This window comes from Lontra canadensis, unplaced genomic scaffold (genome assembly GCF_010015895.1).
Source record: "Lontra canadensis isolate GAN:19392208 unplaced genomic scaffold, GSC_riverotter_1.0 scaffold43, whole genome shotgun sequence".
NCBI lineage: Eukaryota > Metazoa > Chordata > Mammalia > Carnivora > Mustelidae > Lontra > Lontra canadensis.
Genome location: NW_022631037.1, coordinates 821861 through 842323, shown reverse-complemented (window position 1 = coordinate 842323; position 20463 = coordinate 821861). Strand labels below are relative to the sequence as shown.

Genomic DNA, 20463 nt, shown 5'->3' with positions numbered 1-20463 from the left:
AGAATTATGAAGTCCAATGTGATCATTACTTAATAATCTTTATGCCACTGAGGCCAAATTCTGTACTCACAAACATCCTGAAGTCCTTTAAATTTAACATAATATACTATGTTTTCCTACATACCTTTTAAGAAAGAATGATATTACCCAACAGAAGAGGTGGGAAAAACTCTAGCTGAAACACACACATACACAACGGGGTTTGAAAAATTTGGTGAGTGAATTTATTAAAGGTACAAATAGCCCTGAGCCTCCAACTGCAAAAGAACCACAGAACAGAAGTCCACCCCCCCACCCCCCACCCCCATCCACTGGAGAGATCTGATATTTCGGCCAGGCCAGAATGTACGTACAAGCCAAAGTATGCAATCTGTACTACGGTTCACTCAGCTGTGATCCTACAAAGCCTCCGTCTCTTTTAGGACATTTTATTTTTGGTCATCCCAAAGAGGAACATGTAGGATTTAAGAGGCAAACTGGGACCAACATTAGGCAATTTTAAACACTTATCATAATTGAAATTTATCTTTCATAGATACACAGACATAAAATAACCTTTGTTCAAATTCCTGTACTACATCATTATGTCTGATCACAGGAAAAAAGAGACACTCAAGCTTTTTCAATATAGGGAACAAATTACATAAATCAAGGAAAATCCAAATAATGGAATTATATGCAGCTTTTAAAATTCAGTGAAGAAGCTCTCTGAATACTGACATTATGAGTACAATATAGCAAGGTACAGACTAAGTTGTATAATGTGCTCCCATCTGTTAGGGAGGGCAAGGAGGCAAAAACAAATTTATTTATGTTTTTATTTACATAAAACATAGCTAGAAGGATACATAGCAAACAAGAAACCCGGGGTGCCTCAAGAGGAAATGGGAGACAAGGATGAGAGGGAGTTTTTGTTTGTTTGTTTGTTTAAGATTTTATTTATTTATTTGACAGAGAGATCACAAGTAGGCAGAGAGGCAGGCAGAGAGATGGGGGAAGCAGGCTCCCTGCTGAGCAGAGGGCCCAATGCAGGGCCTGATCCCAGGACCCTGGGATCATGACCTGAGCCGAAGGCAGAGGCTTTAACCACTGAGCCACCCAGGCGCCCCAAGAGGGAGTTTTTTAACTTTTCATAACCTCGAGAATTTTGTACCACATGACTGTTTTAACTGATTCAAAACACTGATTTTTAATGACTGCTAATTTTAAAAAAACAAAAGAAAAAGCCTTCTATAAGCTTGTTCACTCTTTTGGAAAAAGGGAGGGAAATAATAATAATACCTACTCAACAGAGTTACTAGGATGAAAAAATGAGATCTTGCATGTAAGGTGATTCCCACAATTCCTGGTCTGACATCACAAATCATTTACAACCCCTCTGTCCCCTCACTTGCCCCTTGTTCCTTGTGCCCTGTTACACACACAGCAGCCTCTCAGCAACTGCTAATGAAATAAATGGATGAGACCTTACAGAAAGTATGGCCAGGGTTCACATCAGCGAGCATGCTGCCCAGTATTGTATTTTAGGGATTCAACCTTCTCCAGACTTACCGGAATGCTCCAGACCTGCATTCCATCACTGTAGCCGATCATAATCAGCAGAGGTGGCTCATTCCCAGTGCTGTGTATTTCATGAAATTCCAGATTTCTTGATGTATCTGCATGAGAATTAAGCCACAAAGAAGCAAATCAAAAAGAAAACAGCTACACTTCTTTAATATTATTAGTCTAACAATTGTTTATATTGTTTTTCAGTAAAAATTAAGTATTTGGAAGACATCATATGTGTAAGAAAGTGAACAGGAAGCTGAAATTACAAAACCAGTAGTTGGGTTGGTTTTTTTTTTAATAGTACCTATAATTATCTGCACAAGTAAGATTTTTTTTTTTTTAATGCTCACTAGAGGGGCACCAGGGTGGCTCGGTTGGTTGGACGTCTGCCTTTGGCTCAGGTTATGATCTCTAGGTCCTGGAATCCAGCCCCATGTTGGGCTCCCAGCTCAGTGGGGAGTCAGCTTCTCTCTCTCCCTCTCCCTCTCCCCCTGCTTGTGATCTCTCTGTCTCTCTCTCTTTCTCTCTCTCAAATGAATAAATGAAATCTTTCTAAAAGAAAAAAAAAAAGTGACTCCTTTAAAAAAAAAAATTCTCACTAGAGAACTTAGGAATATTAATACCAGGAACAAAACCAGAATCTATAAATGATACATGAAAAAAAATTTACAAAAATTAATTAAATATAAATATGAAGTATAACCTACTAGATTTTCTAATATTTATATACTTAACAGTGGAAGACAAGTTATGTTCCTTCATATTTAAGAATTTAATTCTGATATACCTGAACACCGGGCATATGGTCCACTACAAGAGAATTATAGATACTTGTCTAATCACTTCCAATTCACAATAGTGAATATTAAGCATCTCTTATATAGTCAGTATTATGAAAGATATCCTTCCTGAACAAAATTATTGCACCTCACAAAACACGAATTCAAGCATTCTAGTCTCAAATCATGACCTTATCCTCTAGCAAGTTTTCTCAACCACTTCCATTATGATCCATTCCCTGACTTCATTAGGCCTTCTGGTCCACCAACAACCCTGCCTTCTCCCTATTTTTCGGGCCACCTTATGTTGACTCTCCTTCCATCTTACGGTCTTTGATCAATCATCTCAGTAACTTCTGCCAATAATCTACAGTCTGATCTCTCTTTATGGGATCTCTGCATGGCACCTATCTCACAAAATATCAATCCCAGAAGAACCCTAGTACCTGTTATCTTCATACACTCTAAGGCAATCAAGTATGCTACAGGAATATCGCACAATTAGACAGAATTTGGTACCACTAAAATAAATTTATTTCTACAAACCTCAATGGACCCTCAAAACAGCACAGCACATTTATTCTTTTTTCTGGAACTTCACCTAGAATTTCTTCAATGACTTTCTTAAGCTTTCTCCAAGCCCTGACTCCACCCAGTCTCTCCTTACTCAGCAGATAGTCTGTCACAGACGGCACAGAGAAACCAGAAATCTGTTGCTGAAGATCCGAGTGCATTGGTACCACTCTGTTCTCATTCCATCCCATTACAAATAGTTGTCTTTCCTTCTCTCTAGAGTAAATTTCTGCATCTGCACTTTGGATCTCATCCTCCCCAACCTTCTCAGGAGCCTTTTTCTAATCATTTCTCTCCTGTATCTTCAATACTTTCCATGCTACTAAATATTTTCAATGAGCACTTGAATATGTTGAAGTGTCTCCTACCTTTTAAAAAATTTCAAGTAAATCAGTGCCAGGGAAATTTAGATGTAAATAACAAAGGTAAAATTACATGAGTAGATAATGTAGAAGGACACTTTCGTCATCATGGTACAGAGAAAGACTTCTTAATAGGACACCAAAAAACTCTTTGCATAAAAGACTGGCAAATTCTACCACATTATCTCTTACATTAAAATGGAGAAATCCTGCTAATCATTAGCCACCCTTACCAGAAAAGTGAAAAGGCAAGCCATAGCAGGGAAGAGACTTAGAACAACTATAACCCCACAAGGACTCATCTTGTACATGTAACAGTTAAAAATCAGTATGAAAAAGATAAGTCACTAGAAAAACAGGCTGGAGACATGAAAAAACACTTCAAAAAGAAGACATTCAAATAAATCCACCATCAATAAGCATGAAAAGTGGCTCAATCTCATTTGTAATTAAGGAAGTGCTGATTAAAACCACAATGACAAAACCAAGTGTTGGCGGGATGTGGCATAAAGTACTGCTTATTTACTGCTAAGGAATGTAAATCAGTACAACCAGTTGGGAAAACAGTTTGACAACATACGCCCACATTGAAGATACAATGCCCTTTGACCAAGTAGCTCCAATCTAGGTATTTACTCATTAGAAAAAAGAGCGTATATACGCCAAGAGACAATCACAAGAATATTCACAGCAGCATTATTTGTGGGTTTTTTTTAAGATTTTATTTTTTTAAGTATTCCCTACACCCAACGTGGGGCTCAAACTCACAACCCCAAGATCAAGAGTCACCAGCCAGGCTCGGTTAGCAGCGTTACTGGATAAGAGCCAAAAGTTGGAATCAATCCAAATGTCCATCAAAAGGAAAGTGGACAAGCACAGCAGTATACTGAAACAATGGAACACTATTCACCACAGAAAAAGAATGAACCACTGTCATACATAACAGGCATGGATCTCACAGACAAAATGAGCAAGAAGAGCCAGACACAAGAAAACTCGATAGCAAATAATTCTATTGATATGAAATGCAAAACCATGAAGCAATTAGGTAACAATATTCTCTTACCCTAGGTGATGGTTACACAGGTGCTGGATTTGTAAAACTTCATTCACTGATCTACCCTTTTGTATTATTTACCATGATATATTTGCACAATAAATAAGGCTTTAAAAAAATCATAAATTGAAACAATAAAACCCTCTCCCTTTACTTGACTTCATTACTGTCCTCTCCTTCTAGAAGATGAACTCCTTGATGAAGTTGTAATTATCATCTATACTTCATCTCTCATTCACCCCAAATCCATTTCAAAATGGTTTCTGCCCCCAATACTCCTCCCAAGTAACTTCTGCTGTGGTCACCAGTAATCTCCAAGTTGTTGAATGCAATGTATGTTTTTCAAGCCCATCTTGTTAGACTATTTAGCAGCTATAACCAACGCTCACCATCTTCTCCTTAAAATATTTTCCTTTGGTTTTCCAGGTATAACCTTCTCCTGGTTTTCCTCCTATCACTCTAATCATTCTATGACCACTCCTTCCCCTGGCTCATTCCTTTCCACCTACTCTTTAAATACTGGAGTTGTTCAAAGCTAACTAACTCCTAAACACTGTTCATGAAGTATAACCTCCAAAGTGGTCTCATTCCATCCACTGCTTCTCTTAGTATCTGCTAGTGACTTCCTCAACATGGGTTTTTGGATGTCTCAGTAGAAGATCAAATTCCACTCAAAAATCATGATTTCCGGGGCGCCTGGGTGGCTCAGTGGGTTGGGCCTCCTCCTTCGGCTCAGGTCATGATCTCAGGGTCCTGGGATCGAGTCCCGCATCAGGCTCTCTGCTCCGCAGGGAGCCTGCTTCCTCCTCTCTCTCTCTCTCTCTCTCTGCCTGCCTCTCTGCCTACTTGTGATCTCTGTCAAATAAATAAATAAAATCTTAAAAAAAAAAAATCATGATTTCCTCCACAACCTGATCTTCCTCCAGGGTTCTCTATTTTGGTAAATAGCATGACTATCCAGCCAGTTGGCAAAGTCGAGAATCACCTTCTTCCTTTCCTCTAACAATAAATCTATCAGCAATCTATCACCTGTGTCTTAGTAAACAGCTCTCTGCTTACACCATCACTACTCTGTCCATTAAAACGTAAACTCCAAAAGCATAAAATGGCTTCCTACATCCATTGTTACCCACAAACTCCATACAAAAGAGTACTTTTTTACAAAATATAAATAATGACATATCTCCTCACCTCCATCCTCTATATTAGTGACTTCCTGTTGCCCAAATATAAAGATCAAAATGCTCAACATAGCTTCTAATCAGTAATTTTTAATACTGATTTTCATTTGACAGGAATTCACTGGTACAAAGTTAACAGCACATGATTCTATCTCCAGGAAAATTCAGAATTATAAACTTATTTTCCAAAGGCGTAATTCTCTTTATACCTAACATTTACACGGTCTTTTATAGTTTTCAATGTGCTGTGATATATAGATCAGCTAATCTGACAACAATCCTGTTTTATGCGCAGAGCAGGAGCCAATTTCATTTTATCATTGACGAGAACAAGTTAGGTATAATGTACTCAAAGCTGAAAAGAAATCTCAGGATTCTTGACACTCAATCCAGTCATCTTTCTACTACAGCTACCATCTTGATCACAGGTTGTTACTTTTAGAAGGGCTCAAATGCCACATACAAAACCCTGAGGTCATTATATGAACAAAATCTCCTTTCTCTTATTTTAGATTCTGCCCAGTAACTTGTACTATTTTTCATTCTCTAGATGGTGGTACAGCAGACTTTATCACTCTGGAATGGAACTTCTAATTTTGTAAAAATTGAAGTTATTCTTCAAAACTGTTACAGCTTTAGGTAATCCTTATTCTTTGACTTTTCTTTATATCCTCTATTATTCCATCACTGGTTATTCTAACCATAACTGTTCTTTATCTTTTCTACTGGTTTCTTTATCCTTATTTGCTCCCAAAATATGGACTTTACAGTCTTTCCTATAGAGACATGTAGCATTCTTCTGTGGTTTTAGTCAACTACAACATTCTCCTTTCATTCACCCATCCTCCGAAACCTTGACCACTCAGTATACTCGCCCTCCTTAGAAAAATGTTTGCAACTGGGGAACAGAGGCCCACTGGGTGTTCTGCTCATCTAAAAAATCAAGGTATAAAGTGAAATTAGATCTTTCTCCCAAACCAGCTGCTTCTGTATTCCATGTGTGTATTAATAGCAGCAGTGTACTGCCAATACTCAGTCTAAAAACTGGGAAGTCATTTTTAGTAGATGCTAATAGGTGAATGAGGATTAAGGCAGGAAAGAACATTCAACCAGAAGGCCCCCTGTACAAAGATCCTGAGGCATGAAAAGTTCTGTGCCATTCATAACCTGAAAGCCAAGCAGGACTGAAGCATAGCTTTTGAGGGAACATAGTTAGATGGGAAAAGGAGTAAGAAACTGAACCATTTGTGAGACATATAAGTGAAATGTCTAGGGGGTAGCTGACATGTGGAGCACCCCGAGCTGCTTGCAGCAGCTATTGCCTTTGTGTGCCCCACACACTTCTTACTCTATGCCACCCCCTTTCCTGGTAACTGATATTACTCCCCACTGAGCACAGGAACAGGCACATGACCAGCTGAGCCAATTCTAGTATTACATCCTTGGCCACTGGAACTATTCCAGTAACTGGAAGGTAATCTTTCTGGACACCCAGTGAGTACGTTTTCCTCTTTGATCATATAGTACAATCATAAATGTATAATCAGGGAGCTTTAACCAATCATGGCTCCAACCTCATTAGAGAAGTCAAAGAAGAGAAGCAAGCATTCAGAAAGAAGTAGTGACAAGAAGTGAATGACTAGAAGTTTCAGGCCACTGTCCTCTCCAGCTATATGATGTGAGCAGGTTAAAAAAAAAAAAAAAAATTCCTTGGGGTGCCTGGATGGCTCAGTGGGTTAAAGCCTCTGCCTTCAGCTCAGATCATGTTCTCAGAGTCCTGGGATCGAGCCCCGCATCAGGCTCTCTGCTCAGTGGGGAGCCTGCTCCCTCTGTCTCTCTCTGCCTGTCTCTCTGCCTACTTGTGATCTCTATCAAAAAAATAATTAAAATCTTAAAAAAAAACAATTCCCATATGGAAACAGTATGGAATTTCCTCAAAAATAAATTAAAGACAGAATTAACACATGAGGGGCGCCTGGGTGGCTCAGTGGGCTAAAGCCTCTGCCTTCAGCTCAGGTTATAATCCCAGAATCCTGGGATGGAGCCCTGCGACAGGCTCTCTGCTCAGCAGGGAGCCTGCTTCACCCTCTTTCTCTGCCTGCTTCTCTGCCTACTTGTGATCTCTCTCAAATAAATAAATAAAATCCTAAAAAAAAAAAAAGAATTAACACATGAGACAACCATTCCACTTACGGATATATTCTCGGAAAGAATCAAAAACAGAAACTCAAAGAGATATTTATACAATAATATTAATAGCAGCATTATTCACAAAGCCAAAAGGTGGAAGCAACCCAAATGACAAGCAATGAACAAATAAATAAAATGTGATATACACATACAATGGAATATTATATAGCCTTGAAAGGAAAATTCCAACACATGCTACACATGGATGAACCCTGACATGCTAAGTGAAATAAGTCAGTCACATAAAGACAATTGCTATACGATACCACTTATGAAGTACCTTGAGTAATCAAATTCATAGAGCCAGAAAGTAGAATGGTGGGTACCAAGGGCCAGTGGGAAGGAGAGAATGTGGAACTACTGTATAGTGGCTACAGAGTTTCACGAGTTTCAGTTTTACAAGATGAAAAGTTCCAGACATTATTTGCATAGCAATGTGAATGTACTTAACACTACCTAACTATACACTTAAAAATGGCTAAAAAGGTGAATTTTATGTTATATGTATTTTACCACAATAAAAATTATTTTTATTTTTTTAAACCAACCACTTGCAACTAAAAAAAAAAAGCCTGTTGAATATAAAAATAGATACCTAAGTATAGTGAGTACTACACTATAGCATAGTATATATAATATACAATATAACATATGTAACATAGTACTATACTAGTACTTTTATATTAGAATTGATTGAGTCAGGATGGGCCGGCAGAGGGGGGGTGGTAGGAATTTTCCCTCACAGTCTAGAAGGTTGGCAGTTCTTGTTTTAAGGTAGCAAACCAGCTAGTTAACGTGATGTGTTCTGGGACTCAAATTATACGCTCACCTTTAAGGAATCTGACAGAAACATCAGGGTATTAAACTGCTTTGGCTACTCCTTACACCTTTTTCAGTATGGAACCTCAAGAGAAACAAGTTTAGGTATAAGTCAGACTGCCTGGAAGCAGAAAGAGAACAGTGACAATGACATGAAGGAACTTCATCCCACTCACGAATGAGTTCCAAATACAGGACTCTCCACCTAACACCAAGCCAAAGTCAGTACAAAGATTAAGAATGGAGATACCTAAGAGAGCCCAGGACTGGAGAAGCCCAATAAGACAGTTCCCTTAGAATTATCTCCTGTTAGTCATTGTGTAGTCAACCCCCAACCACGATAAGCCATAATCAAATGGGTTGCAGCCTGGAGGCAAGGGGCCAACTGGTATCACTCTATCATTCCAAGCAAAAAAAGCAGAGCTCCCAGGTCTGTTGGAAAGAATAGAAAGCAATCACCAGAGCAGGGTTTTCAATTCAAACACTGCAACTTTTAAATTAATAGCTAATAGAATTTCATTAAAAATATAAAATAACTTAAATCTACAGACAGCTAATAAACTTCTAAGATTGTTCTGCCAGAAAAAGTCCAGGTCTGGCAAAGAGAAGCCTAAATACCTAATATCATCTCCAGGTACCCACAGCTGCTCTCTGAAGAATTCTGCAAGCTGCTAAATTAGCCTGGCTGGGACCAGAAGAATCCCCTCCGCTAGCTCCCCTAGAGTATCATGAAAGACAAAAGGCGGTGAAGAAGGAATTGCACCCCAGGTGTACCAGGCACCAGGGAAGGGCAGACTGGCTGATCAAGAAAGTCCAACGCAAGGGAAAACTTAGTTAGCCCTTGTTGGCCTTCTTCAATGAGATGATGGAATTGGAGCCAATCAACCCTACTTTTCTTCTTTTCCACAGTCAAATTTTCTTTCCATTGTAAACACCTCAGGTTTGCTGCAAAAAGAACCTTAAAAAAAAAATGTTTGAAGAAAGAACACAAATAGGGATGTCTGGGTGCTGCAGTTGGTTAAGCGTTTGACTATTGGTTTCAGCTCAGATCATGATCTCAGGGTTATGAGATCAAGCCCTGCGTCAGTCTCTGAACTAAGCACAGAATCTGCTTGAGGTTCTCTCTCTCCCTCCCCTTTCCTCGCCCTGCTCATGCTCAATCAACATCTCTCTCTCACTCAGATGAAAGAAAGAAAGAAGGAAAAGAAAAGAGAAAAGAAAAGGAAGAGGAAAGAAAAGAAGGGAGGAAAGGAGGGAGGGAAGTAGGAAGGAGGAGGAGAAGGGAAGGAAAGGAAAGGACACATATAGATAAATTCAAGAAATGCTTTAAGAGACTACTATTGTCTAAAAACCTAACAAGCATACACACATACTCCTAGGGTCAGAGATAATAAAAAGTATGTCCATTAAAAACCTGGGCCAAAATTTCATACCATATCAATATGATACAGAAAGGAGAGACTGAAGGACATGTGAGTGTGCTAAAGTATTTGAGGAAAATTTATACATTTAAAAGCTTAATAAATCAACTGGGATATGGGATACTACATTTAAAACCACTATAGGGCGCCTGGGTGGCTCAGTCATTAAACATCTGCTTTCGGTTCAGGTCATGATCCCAGGGTCCTGGGGTTGAGGCCCACATCAGGCTCCCTGCTCGGCAGGAAGCCTGCTTCTCAGACTCTCCCACTCCCCGTGCTTGTGTTCCTTCTCTAGCAGCCTCTCTCCCTGTCAATCACATAAATAAAATCTTTGAGGAAATAAAATAAAACAACTACTATAAGTTCAATAGCACACACAGACTAAAATAATTTTCAAGCAGGATCAATCTACATTTCCAGATGCATTTTACTTCAGTAAAGCAAAGGCTTTATGGAATATTATGTCAACAAGTCTTACTGTTAAAAAAACAACAACAACAAACAGAAAATCATGCTTAAGATTATTTTGATGAAATTTTCTAAATGTTAGTTTTGTAATATTAAAATAATTTTCTTTTTTGCTGCTGATATGAACCTATGCCCTTAAAAATTATTTTTAACATTTTGCATATGTTGTAAAACAAGCTTTTGTTACTATCTGCACTAGTATTTCCAAGACCATGACCTCATTTACTTTGTTATTAAATCAAGAAAGTTCTTTAAGAGGGCACCTGGCTGGCTCAGTCAGTGGCCCATACAACTCTTGATCTCAACTCTTGTGGATTTAAGCCCCAAATTGGTTGTAGAGATTACTTTACAATAAAATCTTAAAAAAAAAAAAGTTCTCTAATACTCTCTGACTGCACAAAGCAAAAAATATACTTCCAGAAAAGAAAAAAGAGTCTAAATTCAAGAGGAAAAGATGATAGAAAACAAAAGATAAATAGTTACCTAGTTATTAATAAAGAGGGAAAAGAAGAAGAGGAGGACCCTACACTTGCCTCGTCCCTTGAACACAGCTAGATAATATCAAATCATTCTGAACACCCAGGAAATCAATCCGAGGGCTGAGAGAACAAACTGTACAACTAGAGGGATAAAAAAGGCCACATCGTGGAAGGTGAGAGGTGCAGAGATGTCATTTGGGGGAGAAAAGAATCCTGGTGCTGCAGAGAGGAGGGAGAGAGGCAAGGGAGAGAGAGACAGAGACAGAGGGAGAGAGAGAAACAGAGAGAGAGAAAGAGAACAGAGCTCAGGACATTGCACAAGAAAACACTTCCCCACTGAGGCGAAACAGGAGGGGCTGATTATTTTGAGTTTTTATAAGCAGTGGAGCTAAAAGTCTTAAGTTTTAGAAGACTGCACCATCTCCAGGTGGAGCCTGGAGGGCACAAAGATGCACGTGTGGAGAAGGAAGGCAGAAGCCCAGGAGCAGACAGCATGGTATGAGGATTCCCTGGGTCACACTGGGAGAAACAGTTCCCCTTGCTGGAGTGTATCTGGGAAAGGCGGCACCTCCTTGTGGGGACAAAAGAGCCACTGAGTGCCACTGAGCTGCCAGTTCATTAGCATAGGAGGAGAAGAAACAGCTGCTGAGGGCAGCTCACCTGGATGCCAGCTCTCAGTTACATTTTACCATAAACTCCAAGCCTCCACACATTTGTGCTACTGCCCTTCTGGAACAAACCAGCACTACCCACAGTGTGGCAAGACCTTCACCCAAAAGAACAGCATGGATCTGTGTAGCACCAGATCCCTAAAATTTGGAGTTTTGAAACCCAGCCAATGGGCCTGAGCTAAAACACAGGAGCACTGCGGCACCAAGTGAGCAGATGGCTGGGACACAGACAGGATGAAGACATGGATCCGACAGAAGCTGGGGACACAAGAGGGGAGATTGTTCACACGTCTGTGAGGACTTCCTGAATAGTGGCATGTGCGAACTCCACTCTCCAAGGACAAGAGAGTCAGCTGATGCCATTTTTATCCCTGTCCCTCAGCAGGGATGGACTTCAGTGAGTAGCGTGGCGCCCACAGCAGAGGCTTGAGTCACTTACACCAAGCCCCGACCCCTGCGCTCTGCAGGTGCTTCTTTCTAAGACAAGTGTACCTGAGAATCAGAGCACCAGCAGGCCCCCTCCCCCAGAAGACCAGCACAAACCCCCAAAACGCACCAAGTCTACTGATGATAGAGTACTACAAAGCTTCAGCTCTAGAGGAAATAGGATCTAGCCTCTTTTAACAAGCAGACTAAAACTCACTTAGTTAAAACTCACCATACAGTGGACAAGATCCAAACATTCCCAACTGCAGGCAAGGATAAATTCTACATTGGACTGACACAGGGGAAAGAGCAGCCAAATACAACAGGAGAGTAACCAGAAACACTTCCTGAAGCACCAGGCCCTGGAGAGTATCAGACCTCTTAATATGAGTAGGAAACATAACAGGCTTTCCTAACACAAAGAAGAGAGAGCCCTAGACAAAATGCCAAGACAAAGAAATTCATTCTGAAAGAAAAAATAAGAGATCACGGCCAGGGATTTATTCAAAACAGATACAAATAGTATTTCTGAACCAGAATTTAAAACAGCAATCATAAGGATACTAGCTAGACTTGAGAAAAAGCACAAAAGACACGAGGGAGTCCTTCACCACAGAGATAAAAGACCTAAAAACTAGACAGGCCAAAATAAAAAATGCTATAACCAAGATACAAAACTGACTGGATGCAATGACCACAAGGATGGAAGAAGCAAAGGAACTAATAAGTGACACAGATGATATAATTATGAAAAACAATTAAGCTGAAAAGAAGAGAGAAAGAAAAATAGTGGATCACAAATTCAGACTTGGGGAACTCAGCAAGTCCCTAAAGCACAGTAACATTCATATCATAGGAGTCCCAGAAGAAGAGAGGGAAAAGGGGGTAGAAGGTTTATTTGTGAAAATTATCACCAAAACCCTCCCTAATCTGGAGAAGGAAACAGACATCCAAATCCAGGAGGCACAGAGAACTCCCATCCAAATCAACAAAAGCAGGCCAACACCAAGACATCTCATAGTAAAATCTACAAAACAGAGAGACAAGGAAAGAATCCTGAAAGCAGCAAGGGAAAATAAATCCCTAACCTACAAGAGAAAACAAGGTTAGCAGATCTCTCCACAGAAGCTTGGCAGGCCAGAAGAGAGTGGCATAATATAGTCAACGTGCTGAATGGGAAAAATATGCAGCCAAGAATACTTAATCTGGCAAGGCTGTCATTCAGAACAGAAGGAGAGATAAAGAGTTTTCCAGATAAACAAAAACTAAAGGAGTTCATGACTACTAAGCCAACCCTACAAGAAATATTAAAGGAGACTCTTTAGTGGGAAAGGAAGTCCAAAAGCAACAAAGACTAGAAAGGAGCAAAGAAAATCTCCAGAAACACTGACTTTACACGTAATACAATGGCACCAAAATTCATATCTATCAATAATCACCGAAAAACAAAAAATCACTGAACGTAACTGGACTAAATGCTCCAATCAAAAGACACAGGCTATCAGAATGGATAAAAAAATAAGACCCATCTATATGCTGCTTCCAAGGGATTCATTTTAGATCTAAAGGCACCTGCAGACTGAAAGCAAGGCTGGTTGGTTGGTAAAACATGCAACTCCTGATCTGGGGGCTGTGATTTCAAGCCCCATGTTGGGTGAGAAGCTTACTTTAAAAGAAAACAAAGTGAGGGGATGGAGAACCATTTATCATGCTAATGGACATCAAAAGAAAGCTAGATTAGCGATATTTATATCAAACAAACTTTCAACCAGACTGTAACGAGAGATGAAGAAGGGCACTATACCATAATAAAGGGTTCTATCCAATAAGAAGAACTAACAATTGTAAATATTTGTGCCCCCCAACTTGGGAGCACCCACGTATATAAATCAGTTAATAACAAACATAAAGAAACTCCTTGATAATAATACAATAATACTAGGGGAATTTAACACCCAAATTACAACAATGGACAAATCATCTAAGCAGAAAATCAACAAGGCAACAATGGCTTTAAATGACACACTGGACCAGATGGACTTAACAAATATATTCAGAACATTTCATCCTAAAACAACAGAATACACATTCTCTTCAAATGCATTTGAAACATTCTCCAGAATAGAACACATAATGGGTCACAAATCAGGCCTCAACAAGTACAAAAAGACTGAGATCATACCATGCGTATTTTTAGACCACAATACTATGAAACTTGAAGTCAACCACAAGAAAAAATGCGGAAAGACCATAAATACATGGAGATTAAAGAACATCCTACTAGAGGTGCCTGGGTGGCTCAGTGGGTTAAGCCGCTGCCTTCGGCTCAGGTCATGATCTCAGAGTCCTGGGATCGAATCCCGCATCGGGCTCTCTGCTCAGCAGGGAGCCTGCTTCCCTCTCTCTCTCTCTCTGCCTGCCTCTCCATCTACTTGTGATCTCTCTCTGTCAAATAAATGAATAAAATCTTTTAAAAAAAAAAAAAAAGAACATCCTACTAAAGAATGAGCAGGTTAACCAGGAAATCAAAGAAGAAATTAAAAAAATATGTGGGAGCAAATGAAAATGAAAACATGACAGTCTAAAACCTTTAGGATGCAGCAAAAGCAGTCATAAAAAGGAAGTACATAGCAATACAGGCCTGACTCAAGAAACAAGAAAAGTCTCAAATACACAACTTAACCTTACACCTAAAGGAGCTAGAAAAGGAACAGCAAATAAAGCCTAAAGCCATTAAAAGAAGGGAAATAATACAGATTAGAACAGAAAAAAATGATACAGAAACAAAAAAAAACCAGTACAACAGGAAACTAGGAGCTAGTCCTATGAAACTAGGAGCTGATTCTTTCAAAGAATTAATAAAACTGATAAACCCCTACCCAGACTTACCAAAAAGAAAAAAGAAAGGACCCAAATAAATAAATAAAATAATGAATGAAAGAGGAGCGATCACAGCCAACACCATAGAAATACAAACAATTATAAGAGGATATTATGAAAAATTATATGCCCAAAACTGGGCAATGTGGAAGAAATCGAAAAATCCCTAAAAACATATAAACTACCAAAACTGAAATAGGAAGAAATGGAAAATTTGAATACAGCCATAACCAGCAAAGAAATTGAAATAATAACCAAAAATTTCCCAATAAACAGAAGTCCAGGGCCAGATGGCTTCCCAGGGGAATTCTACCAAACATTTAAAGTGATACTACCTGTTCTTTTCAAACTACTCCAAAAAATAGAAATGGAAGGAAAACTTCCAAACTCTTTCTACAAGGCTAGCATTAACCTTGATCCCAAAACCAAACAAGACCTCACCAAAAAGAATTACCAATATCCCTGATGGACATGGATGCCAAATTTCTCACCAAAGTAATAGCCAATAGGATCCAACAGTACATCAAAAGAATTATTTACCCCAATCAAGTGGGATTTATTCCTGGGCTGCAAGGGCAGTTCAATATTGCAAATCAACCAATATGATACACCACATTCATAAAAGAAAGGATAAGAACCATATGATCCTCTCAATAGATGCAGAAAAAGCATCTGACAAAATGAAGCATCCATTCTTGATAAAATCCATTTGCAACAAAGTAGGGATAGACAGAACGTACCGCAACATCACAAAGGTTATATACAAGAGACCCAGAGTTAATATCATCCTCAATGGAGAAACACTGAGAGCTTTTCCTCTCTAGTCAGGAATAAGACAGGGATGCTCACTCCCACCGCTGTTATTTATCATAATACTGGAACTCCTAGCCTCAGCAATCAGGCAACAAAAAGAATTAAAAGACATCCAAAGCAGCAAGGAAAAAGTCAAACTTTCACTATTCACAGATGACATGATACCCTACATAGAAAACCCAAAAGACTCCACCAAAAAATTGCTGGAACTAATACACAAATTCAGCAAAGTCACAGGCTACAAAATCAATATACAGAAATCTGTTGCATTTCTTTTTTTTTTAAGATTTTATTCATTTATTTGAGAGAGAGAGAGAGAATGAGCAGTGTGGAAGGGCAGAGGGATAGAAAAAGGAAGAAGCAGACTCCCTGCTGAGCAGGAAGCCCAACTCAGAACTTGATCCCAGGACCCTGGCTTAACCAACTGAGTCACCCAGGTGCCCCTGTTGCATTTCTATACACCAATAATGAAGCAGCAGAAAGAGAAATTATGGAATCAATCCTATTTACAATTGCACCTAGGAATAAACCTAACCAAAGAGGTAAAAGATCTATACTCTGAAAACTATAAAACAATTATGAAAGAAACTAAAGATGACACAAGGAAATGGAAAGAGATTCATGCTCACAGATTAGAAGGACAAATATTGTTAAAGTCTATACTACCCAAAGCAATCTATACATTTAAGGCAATCTCTATCATAATACCAACAGTATTTTTCAGAGAGCTAGAACAATCCTAAAATTGGTATAGAACCAGAAAAGACCCCAAACAGTCAAAGCAATCTTGAAAAATGCTCAACATCACTTGGTATCAGGGAAATACAAATAAAAACTACAATGAGATACCACCTCACACCTGTCAGAATGGCTAAAATTAACACAGGAAACAACAGATGTTGAGGATGTGGAGAAAGGGGAACCCTCCTGCACTACTGGTAGGAATGAAAGCTGGTGCAACAACTCAGGAAAACAGTATGAAGATTCCTCAGAAAGTTAAAAATAGAACTACTCTACAACCCAGCAACTGCACTAGGTATTTACCCAAAAAATACAAAAATACTGATTTGAAAGGGCATTTGCACCACGATGTTTACAGCAGCAGTATCAATAACAGCCAAATTATGGAAAGAGCTCAAATGTCCATCAACTGATGAATGGATAAAGATGATGTGGTGTGTATTCACACACACATACACACACACACACACACACACACACACACACACAGGAATATTACTCAGGCATCAAAAATAAAATCTTGCCATTTGCAACAATGTGGATGGAGCTAGAGTGTATTACACCAAGTGAAATAAATCAGTCAGAGAAAGACAAATATGATTGCACTCATATGTGGAATTTAAGAAACAAAACCTGTAAAAAGGGGCAAGGGGGAAAAAAAGAGAGGGAGGCAAATCACAAGAGAATCTTAACTACGAGAACAAACTGAGGGTTGATGCCAGGAGGTGTGCGGGAATGGGCTAACTCGGTGACAAATATTAAGAAGGGCACTTGTGATGAGCACTAAGGTATTATATGTAAATGATGAATCACTAAATTTTCCTCCTGAAACCAATATTATTACACTATATGTCAACTAACTTGAATTTAAATAAAAACCTGAGGGGCGCCTGGGTGGCTCAGTGGGTTAAGCCTCTGCCTTCAGCTCAGGTCATGATCCCGGGGTCCTGGGATCGAGTCCCACATCGGGCTCTCTGCTCAGTGGGGAGCCTGCTTCCCTCTCTCTCTCTCTGTCTGCCTCTCTGCCTACTTGTGATCTCCCTCTGTCAAATAAATAAATAAAAATCTTTTAAAAAATAGTAATAAATAAATAAATAAATAAACAAATAAATACTTGAAAGAAGGGGCACCTGGGTGGCTCAGTGGGTTAAAGCCTCTGCCTTCGGCTCAGGTCATGATCTCATGGGATTGAGCCCCGCATCGGGCTCTCTGCTCAGCGGGGAGCCTGCTTCACCCTCTCTCTCTGCCTGCCTCTCTGCCTACTTGTGGTCTCTCTCTCTGTGTCAAATAAATAAATAAAATCTTTTTTTTAAAAAAGTTGACAAAAAAAAGAGGGAAAAGGGAAAAAGGAGGAAAAATACACAAGTAAACAAGGCAGTTTAATGATCATAAAAAGAAAAAAATTAAAACTATAAGCTTTCAAAGAGAAACACATTAGGAAACATTTATATATCATAAATGATCACCCATACAAATGAATATTTGTATTTATTTATTTAATATTTATTAAATAAATAAATGGATATTTATTTCCCACAAAGAGGGCCCAACAAGTTGCCATTATTTGAGTGAACCACTAATAAAGAATCCAAAATTCAAAAGAAGTCAGTTTGCAGAAGTGCAACTTAACCTCTCTCTCCTAGACAGTAACTTTAAAATCTATATATATATACAGCATTACATTTTTAAACTGTTAGAGGAGATGAAGACTCAAGAGTATGATATCAGCCAAAATCCAGCTAGCAAATGAAAACAATTCGGTGTGTTCATAATTGGGATTTAATGAAGACAAATGGTTACACAGATGATGGAACAGCTGAGAGACCAAAAAAGGAACCATGAGGCTACCTATTTCATTAGCAGCAGCAGGAAGCCATGACCATGCTTAGGCTAGGGAGACACAGGAGTGCAGGGTGCTCGGTCACCTGGCAGAAGCTAGAACACCAGTAGAGCTACCTAGAAGAAGCCAGAACCACAAAGGAAATGCAGCCACTAACAGAGAGAGGAGAGGTATGAGTACTCTTCCCTTTCTTCCATCCTATCATTGAATTTCTCACCAGTCCCTCCCAAACTCAGCAGAAGAAAATAGACTAGGTACTGTGGGAAACTGACAAGGAGCAGCCATCTTGCAAAACGGAGCATGAAGAGGCCATGAAATGGAATGTAGGAATGTATTTGGGGAAAAAAAATCCAGACATAAATTCTATTCAGGAAAAATTAATTCTAAAGACTAAGACAATCAACAGTAATGATAATTATGTAGGTATATCCTATAACATCTGATCAAATTTGAATTAATATCTTCTTTTCTAAGAAATCTTTATGTCCTAAAGTTTAAAGTTAGCCACTATATGTAACTGTTACTTCCAGACTTACACAATATCAGTTCTAATGAACTTTCTATAGCGTGACTATGTTACTTTTTAAATTAAAAATCAATTTATTTTGAAAACTAAAAAGTTACTGTAAGAGAAAGTAATCTGACTAAAGTAAGAGTTCTCATTTTGGAATGAGGTCAACCTCAAACAAACATTTAATTTATATGTCCCCAAAAAAGTAAAACCATACCATTTAAATCTGCATTTTCAAATCTGACCCAGACTATTTTCTCCTTTTCTTCTGTTAGAGGTGTTCCACTGTAAGCCTGCAGAGTAAACAGAAATGTCTGAATAAAAAATTTTTACAGCTCTAATATTACTGATGTTCAAGACAAAAAGCAACTTAAATAAAGCCAACGTTATCCCTCTCCAATCCCACCAATCCAACATCTTGGGAACCAACACATTTTGTAACATTTTTACTACTAAAGAAAGCTATCCATGAGTCTGACAACCTTGGTTAGGGAATTTAACTTACTAAGGAATTGCAGAAACCTAAAATACAATAATCACAGCCTACTAGGAAGTATCACTATAATGCAAAGGAACTCAAAAAGTAAATCATCCCCTACATTAGCCAACAAGTAAGAAGGCTTAAGAAATAAAACTACCACATGTATCTATTTAGCCCCAGGTGTTTATGATCAGGTAATTACACACTACCTAGAATTTTCAAAAGTATTTCTTCCAGCTTGCCTTCAGTTCCAGTGGAAGACAAAGGCCAGAGTTGGGGGTGAAAAAAAAAAAAGTACAGTATTACTTTTTCAGTCTTTTGTCTGGCTTCTACACTCAACTTATTACCCAGTTTCTGCAGGCCTGCAGGGTTCACAAAGATAAGCATAAGCTGCCACGAAATCATAGGAAAAGTGTCAATGGTATCCATCAGTATTCAAAGGGAGTCATTTCTTCATAAAGCAAATGTTTCTATTTAAAAGTTTCAAAGATTGTATATATTTATAAGCATTTAGAATGTCAAAATAGGGGCACCTGGGTGGCTCAGTGGGTTAAGCCTCTGCCTTCTGCTCAGGTCATGATCCCAGGGTCCTGGGATCAAGCCCTGCATCGGGCTCTCTGCTCAGCGGGGAGCCTGCTTCCTCCTCTCTCTGCCTGCCTCTCTGACTACTTGTGATCTCTGTCTCTCAAATAAATAAATAAAATCTTAAAAAAAAATAGAATGTCAATATAGACCTGCAATATTTTCAATTATAAAGTTGTACTCAGTTCACAAAACAATGGTTTATCAAAAGCTATACCAAAAGCATATAAAAACTACCATCCCACATATAATTTGTATTATACATAACCTGCTTTAAATTTCCATGCCAATTTACAGCCCCTGTACTGTATCATACAAGCTATTAACTTGTATAACTGAAACTCATCTACAATGAAAATACTACTAAAAGACAATTACTTTAATAGATTTACTATACAACAGAAATTATCTTACAAATCCTTACAGTTGTATTGTCTTTTTTAAAAAAAGGTGAGATGTGTATAGGGCAGTCAATTCCTTTGGAGAAGAGGAAAGCCTATGCTAGAACCAACTAATTCAACTTTATCTTCGGCCACCTCATCCTCATTTCCTTCCTCTTCTTTGGGCTTGGTCTTTTCAACCTTGAAAATATTTTTAAAAATAAACTTTAGGAGGGCGCCTGGGCAGCTCAGTCCATA

At 38.8% G+C, this 20463-nt stretch overlaps 1 protein-coding gene across 11 annotated transcripts in view; it reads right to left on the bottom strand.

Moving 5' to 3' along the window:
* BCAS3 (BCAS3 microtubule associated cell migration factor) overlaps positions 1-20463 on the bottom strand; it is a 584262-nt gene that overhangs the window by 555040 nt on the left and 8759 nt on the right. For all 11 annotated transcript variants that reach the window (XM_032871859.1, XM_032871862.1, XM_032871866.1 and 8 more), the window contains exons 4-5: positions 18980-19055; positions 1552-1658 (exon numbers count right to left, since the gene is read on the bottom strand). In XM_032871859.1, coding sequence (XP_032727750.1) covers positions 1552-1658; positions 18980-19055 — 183 coding nt within the window. The remainder of the gene's footprint in view (positions 1-1551; positions 1659-18979; positions 19056-20463) is intronic.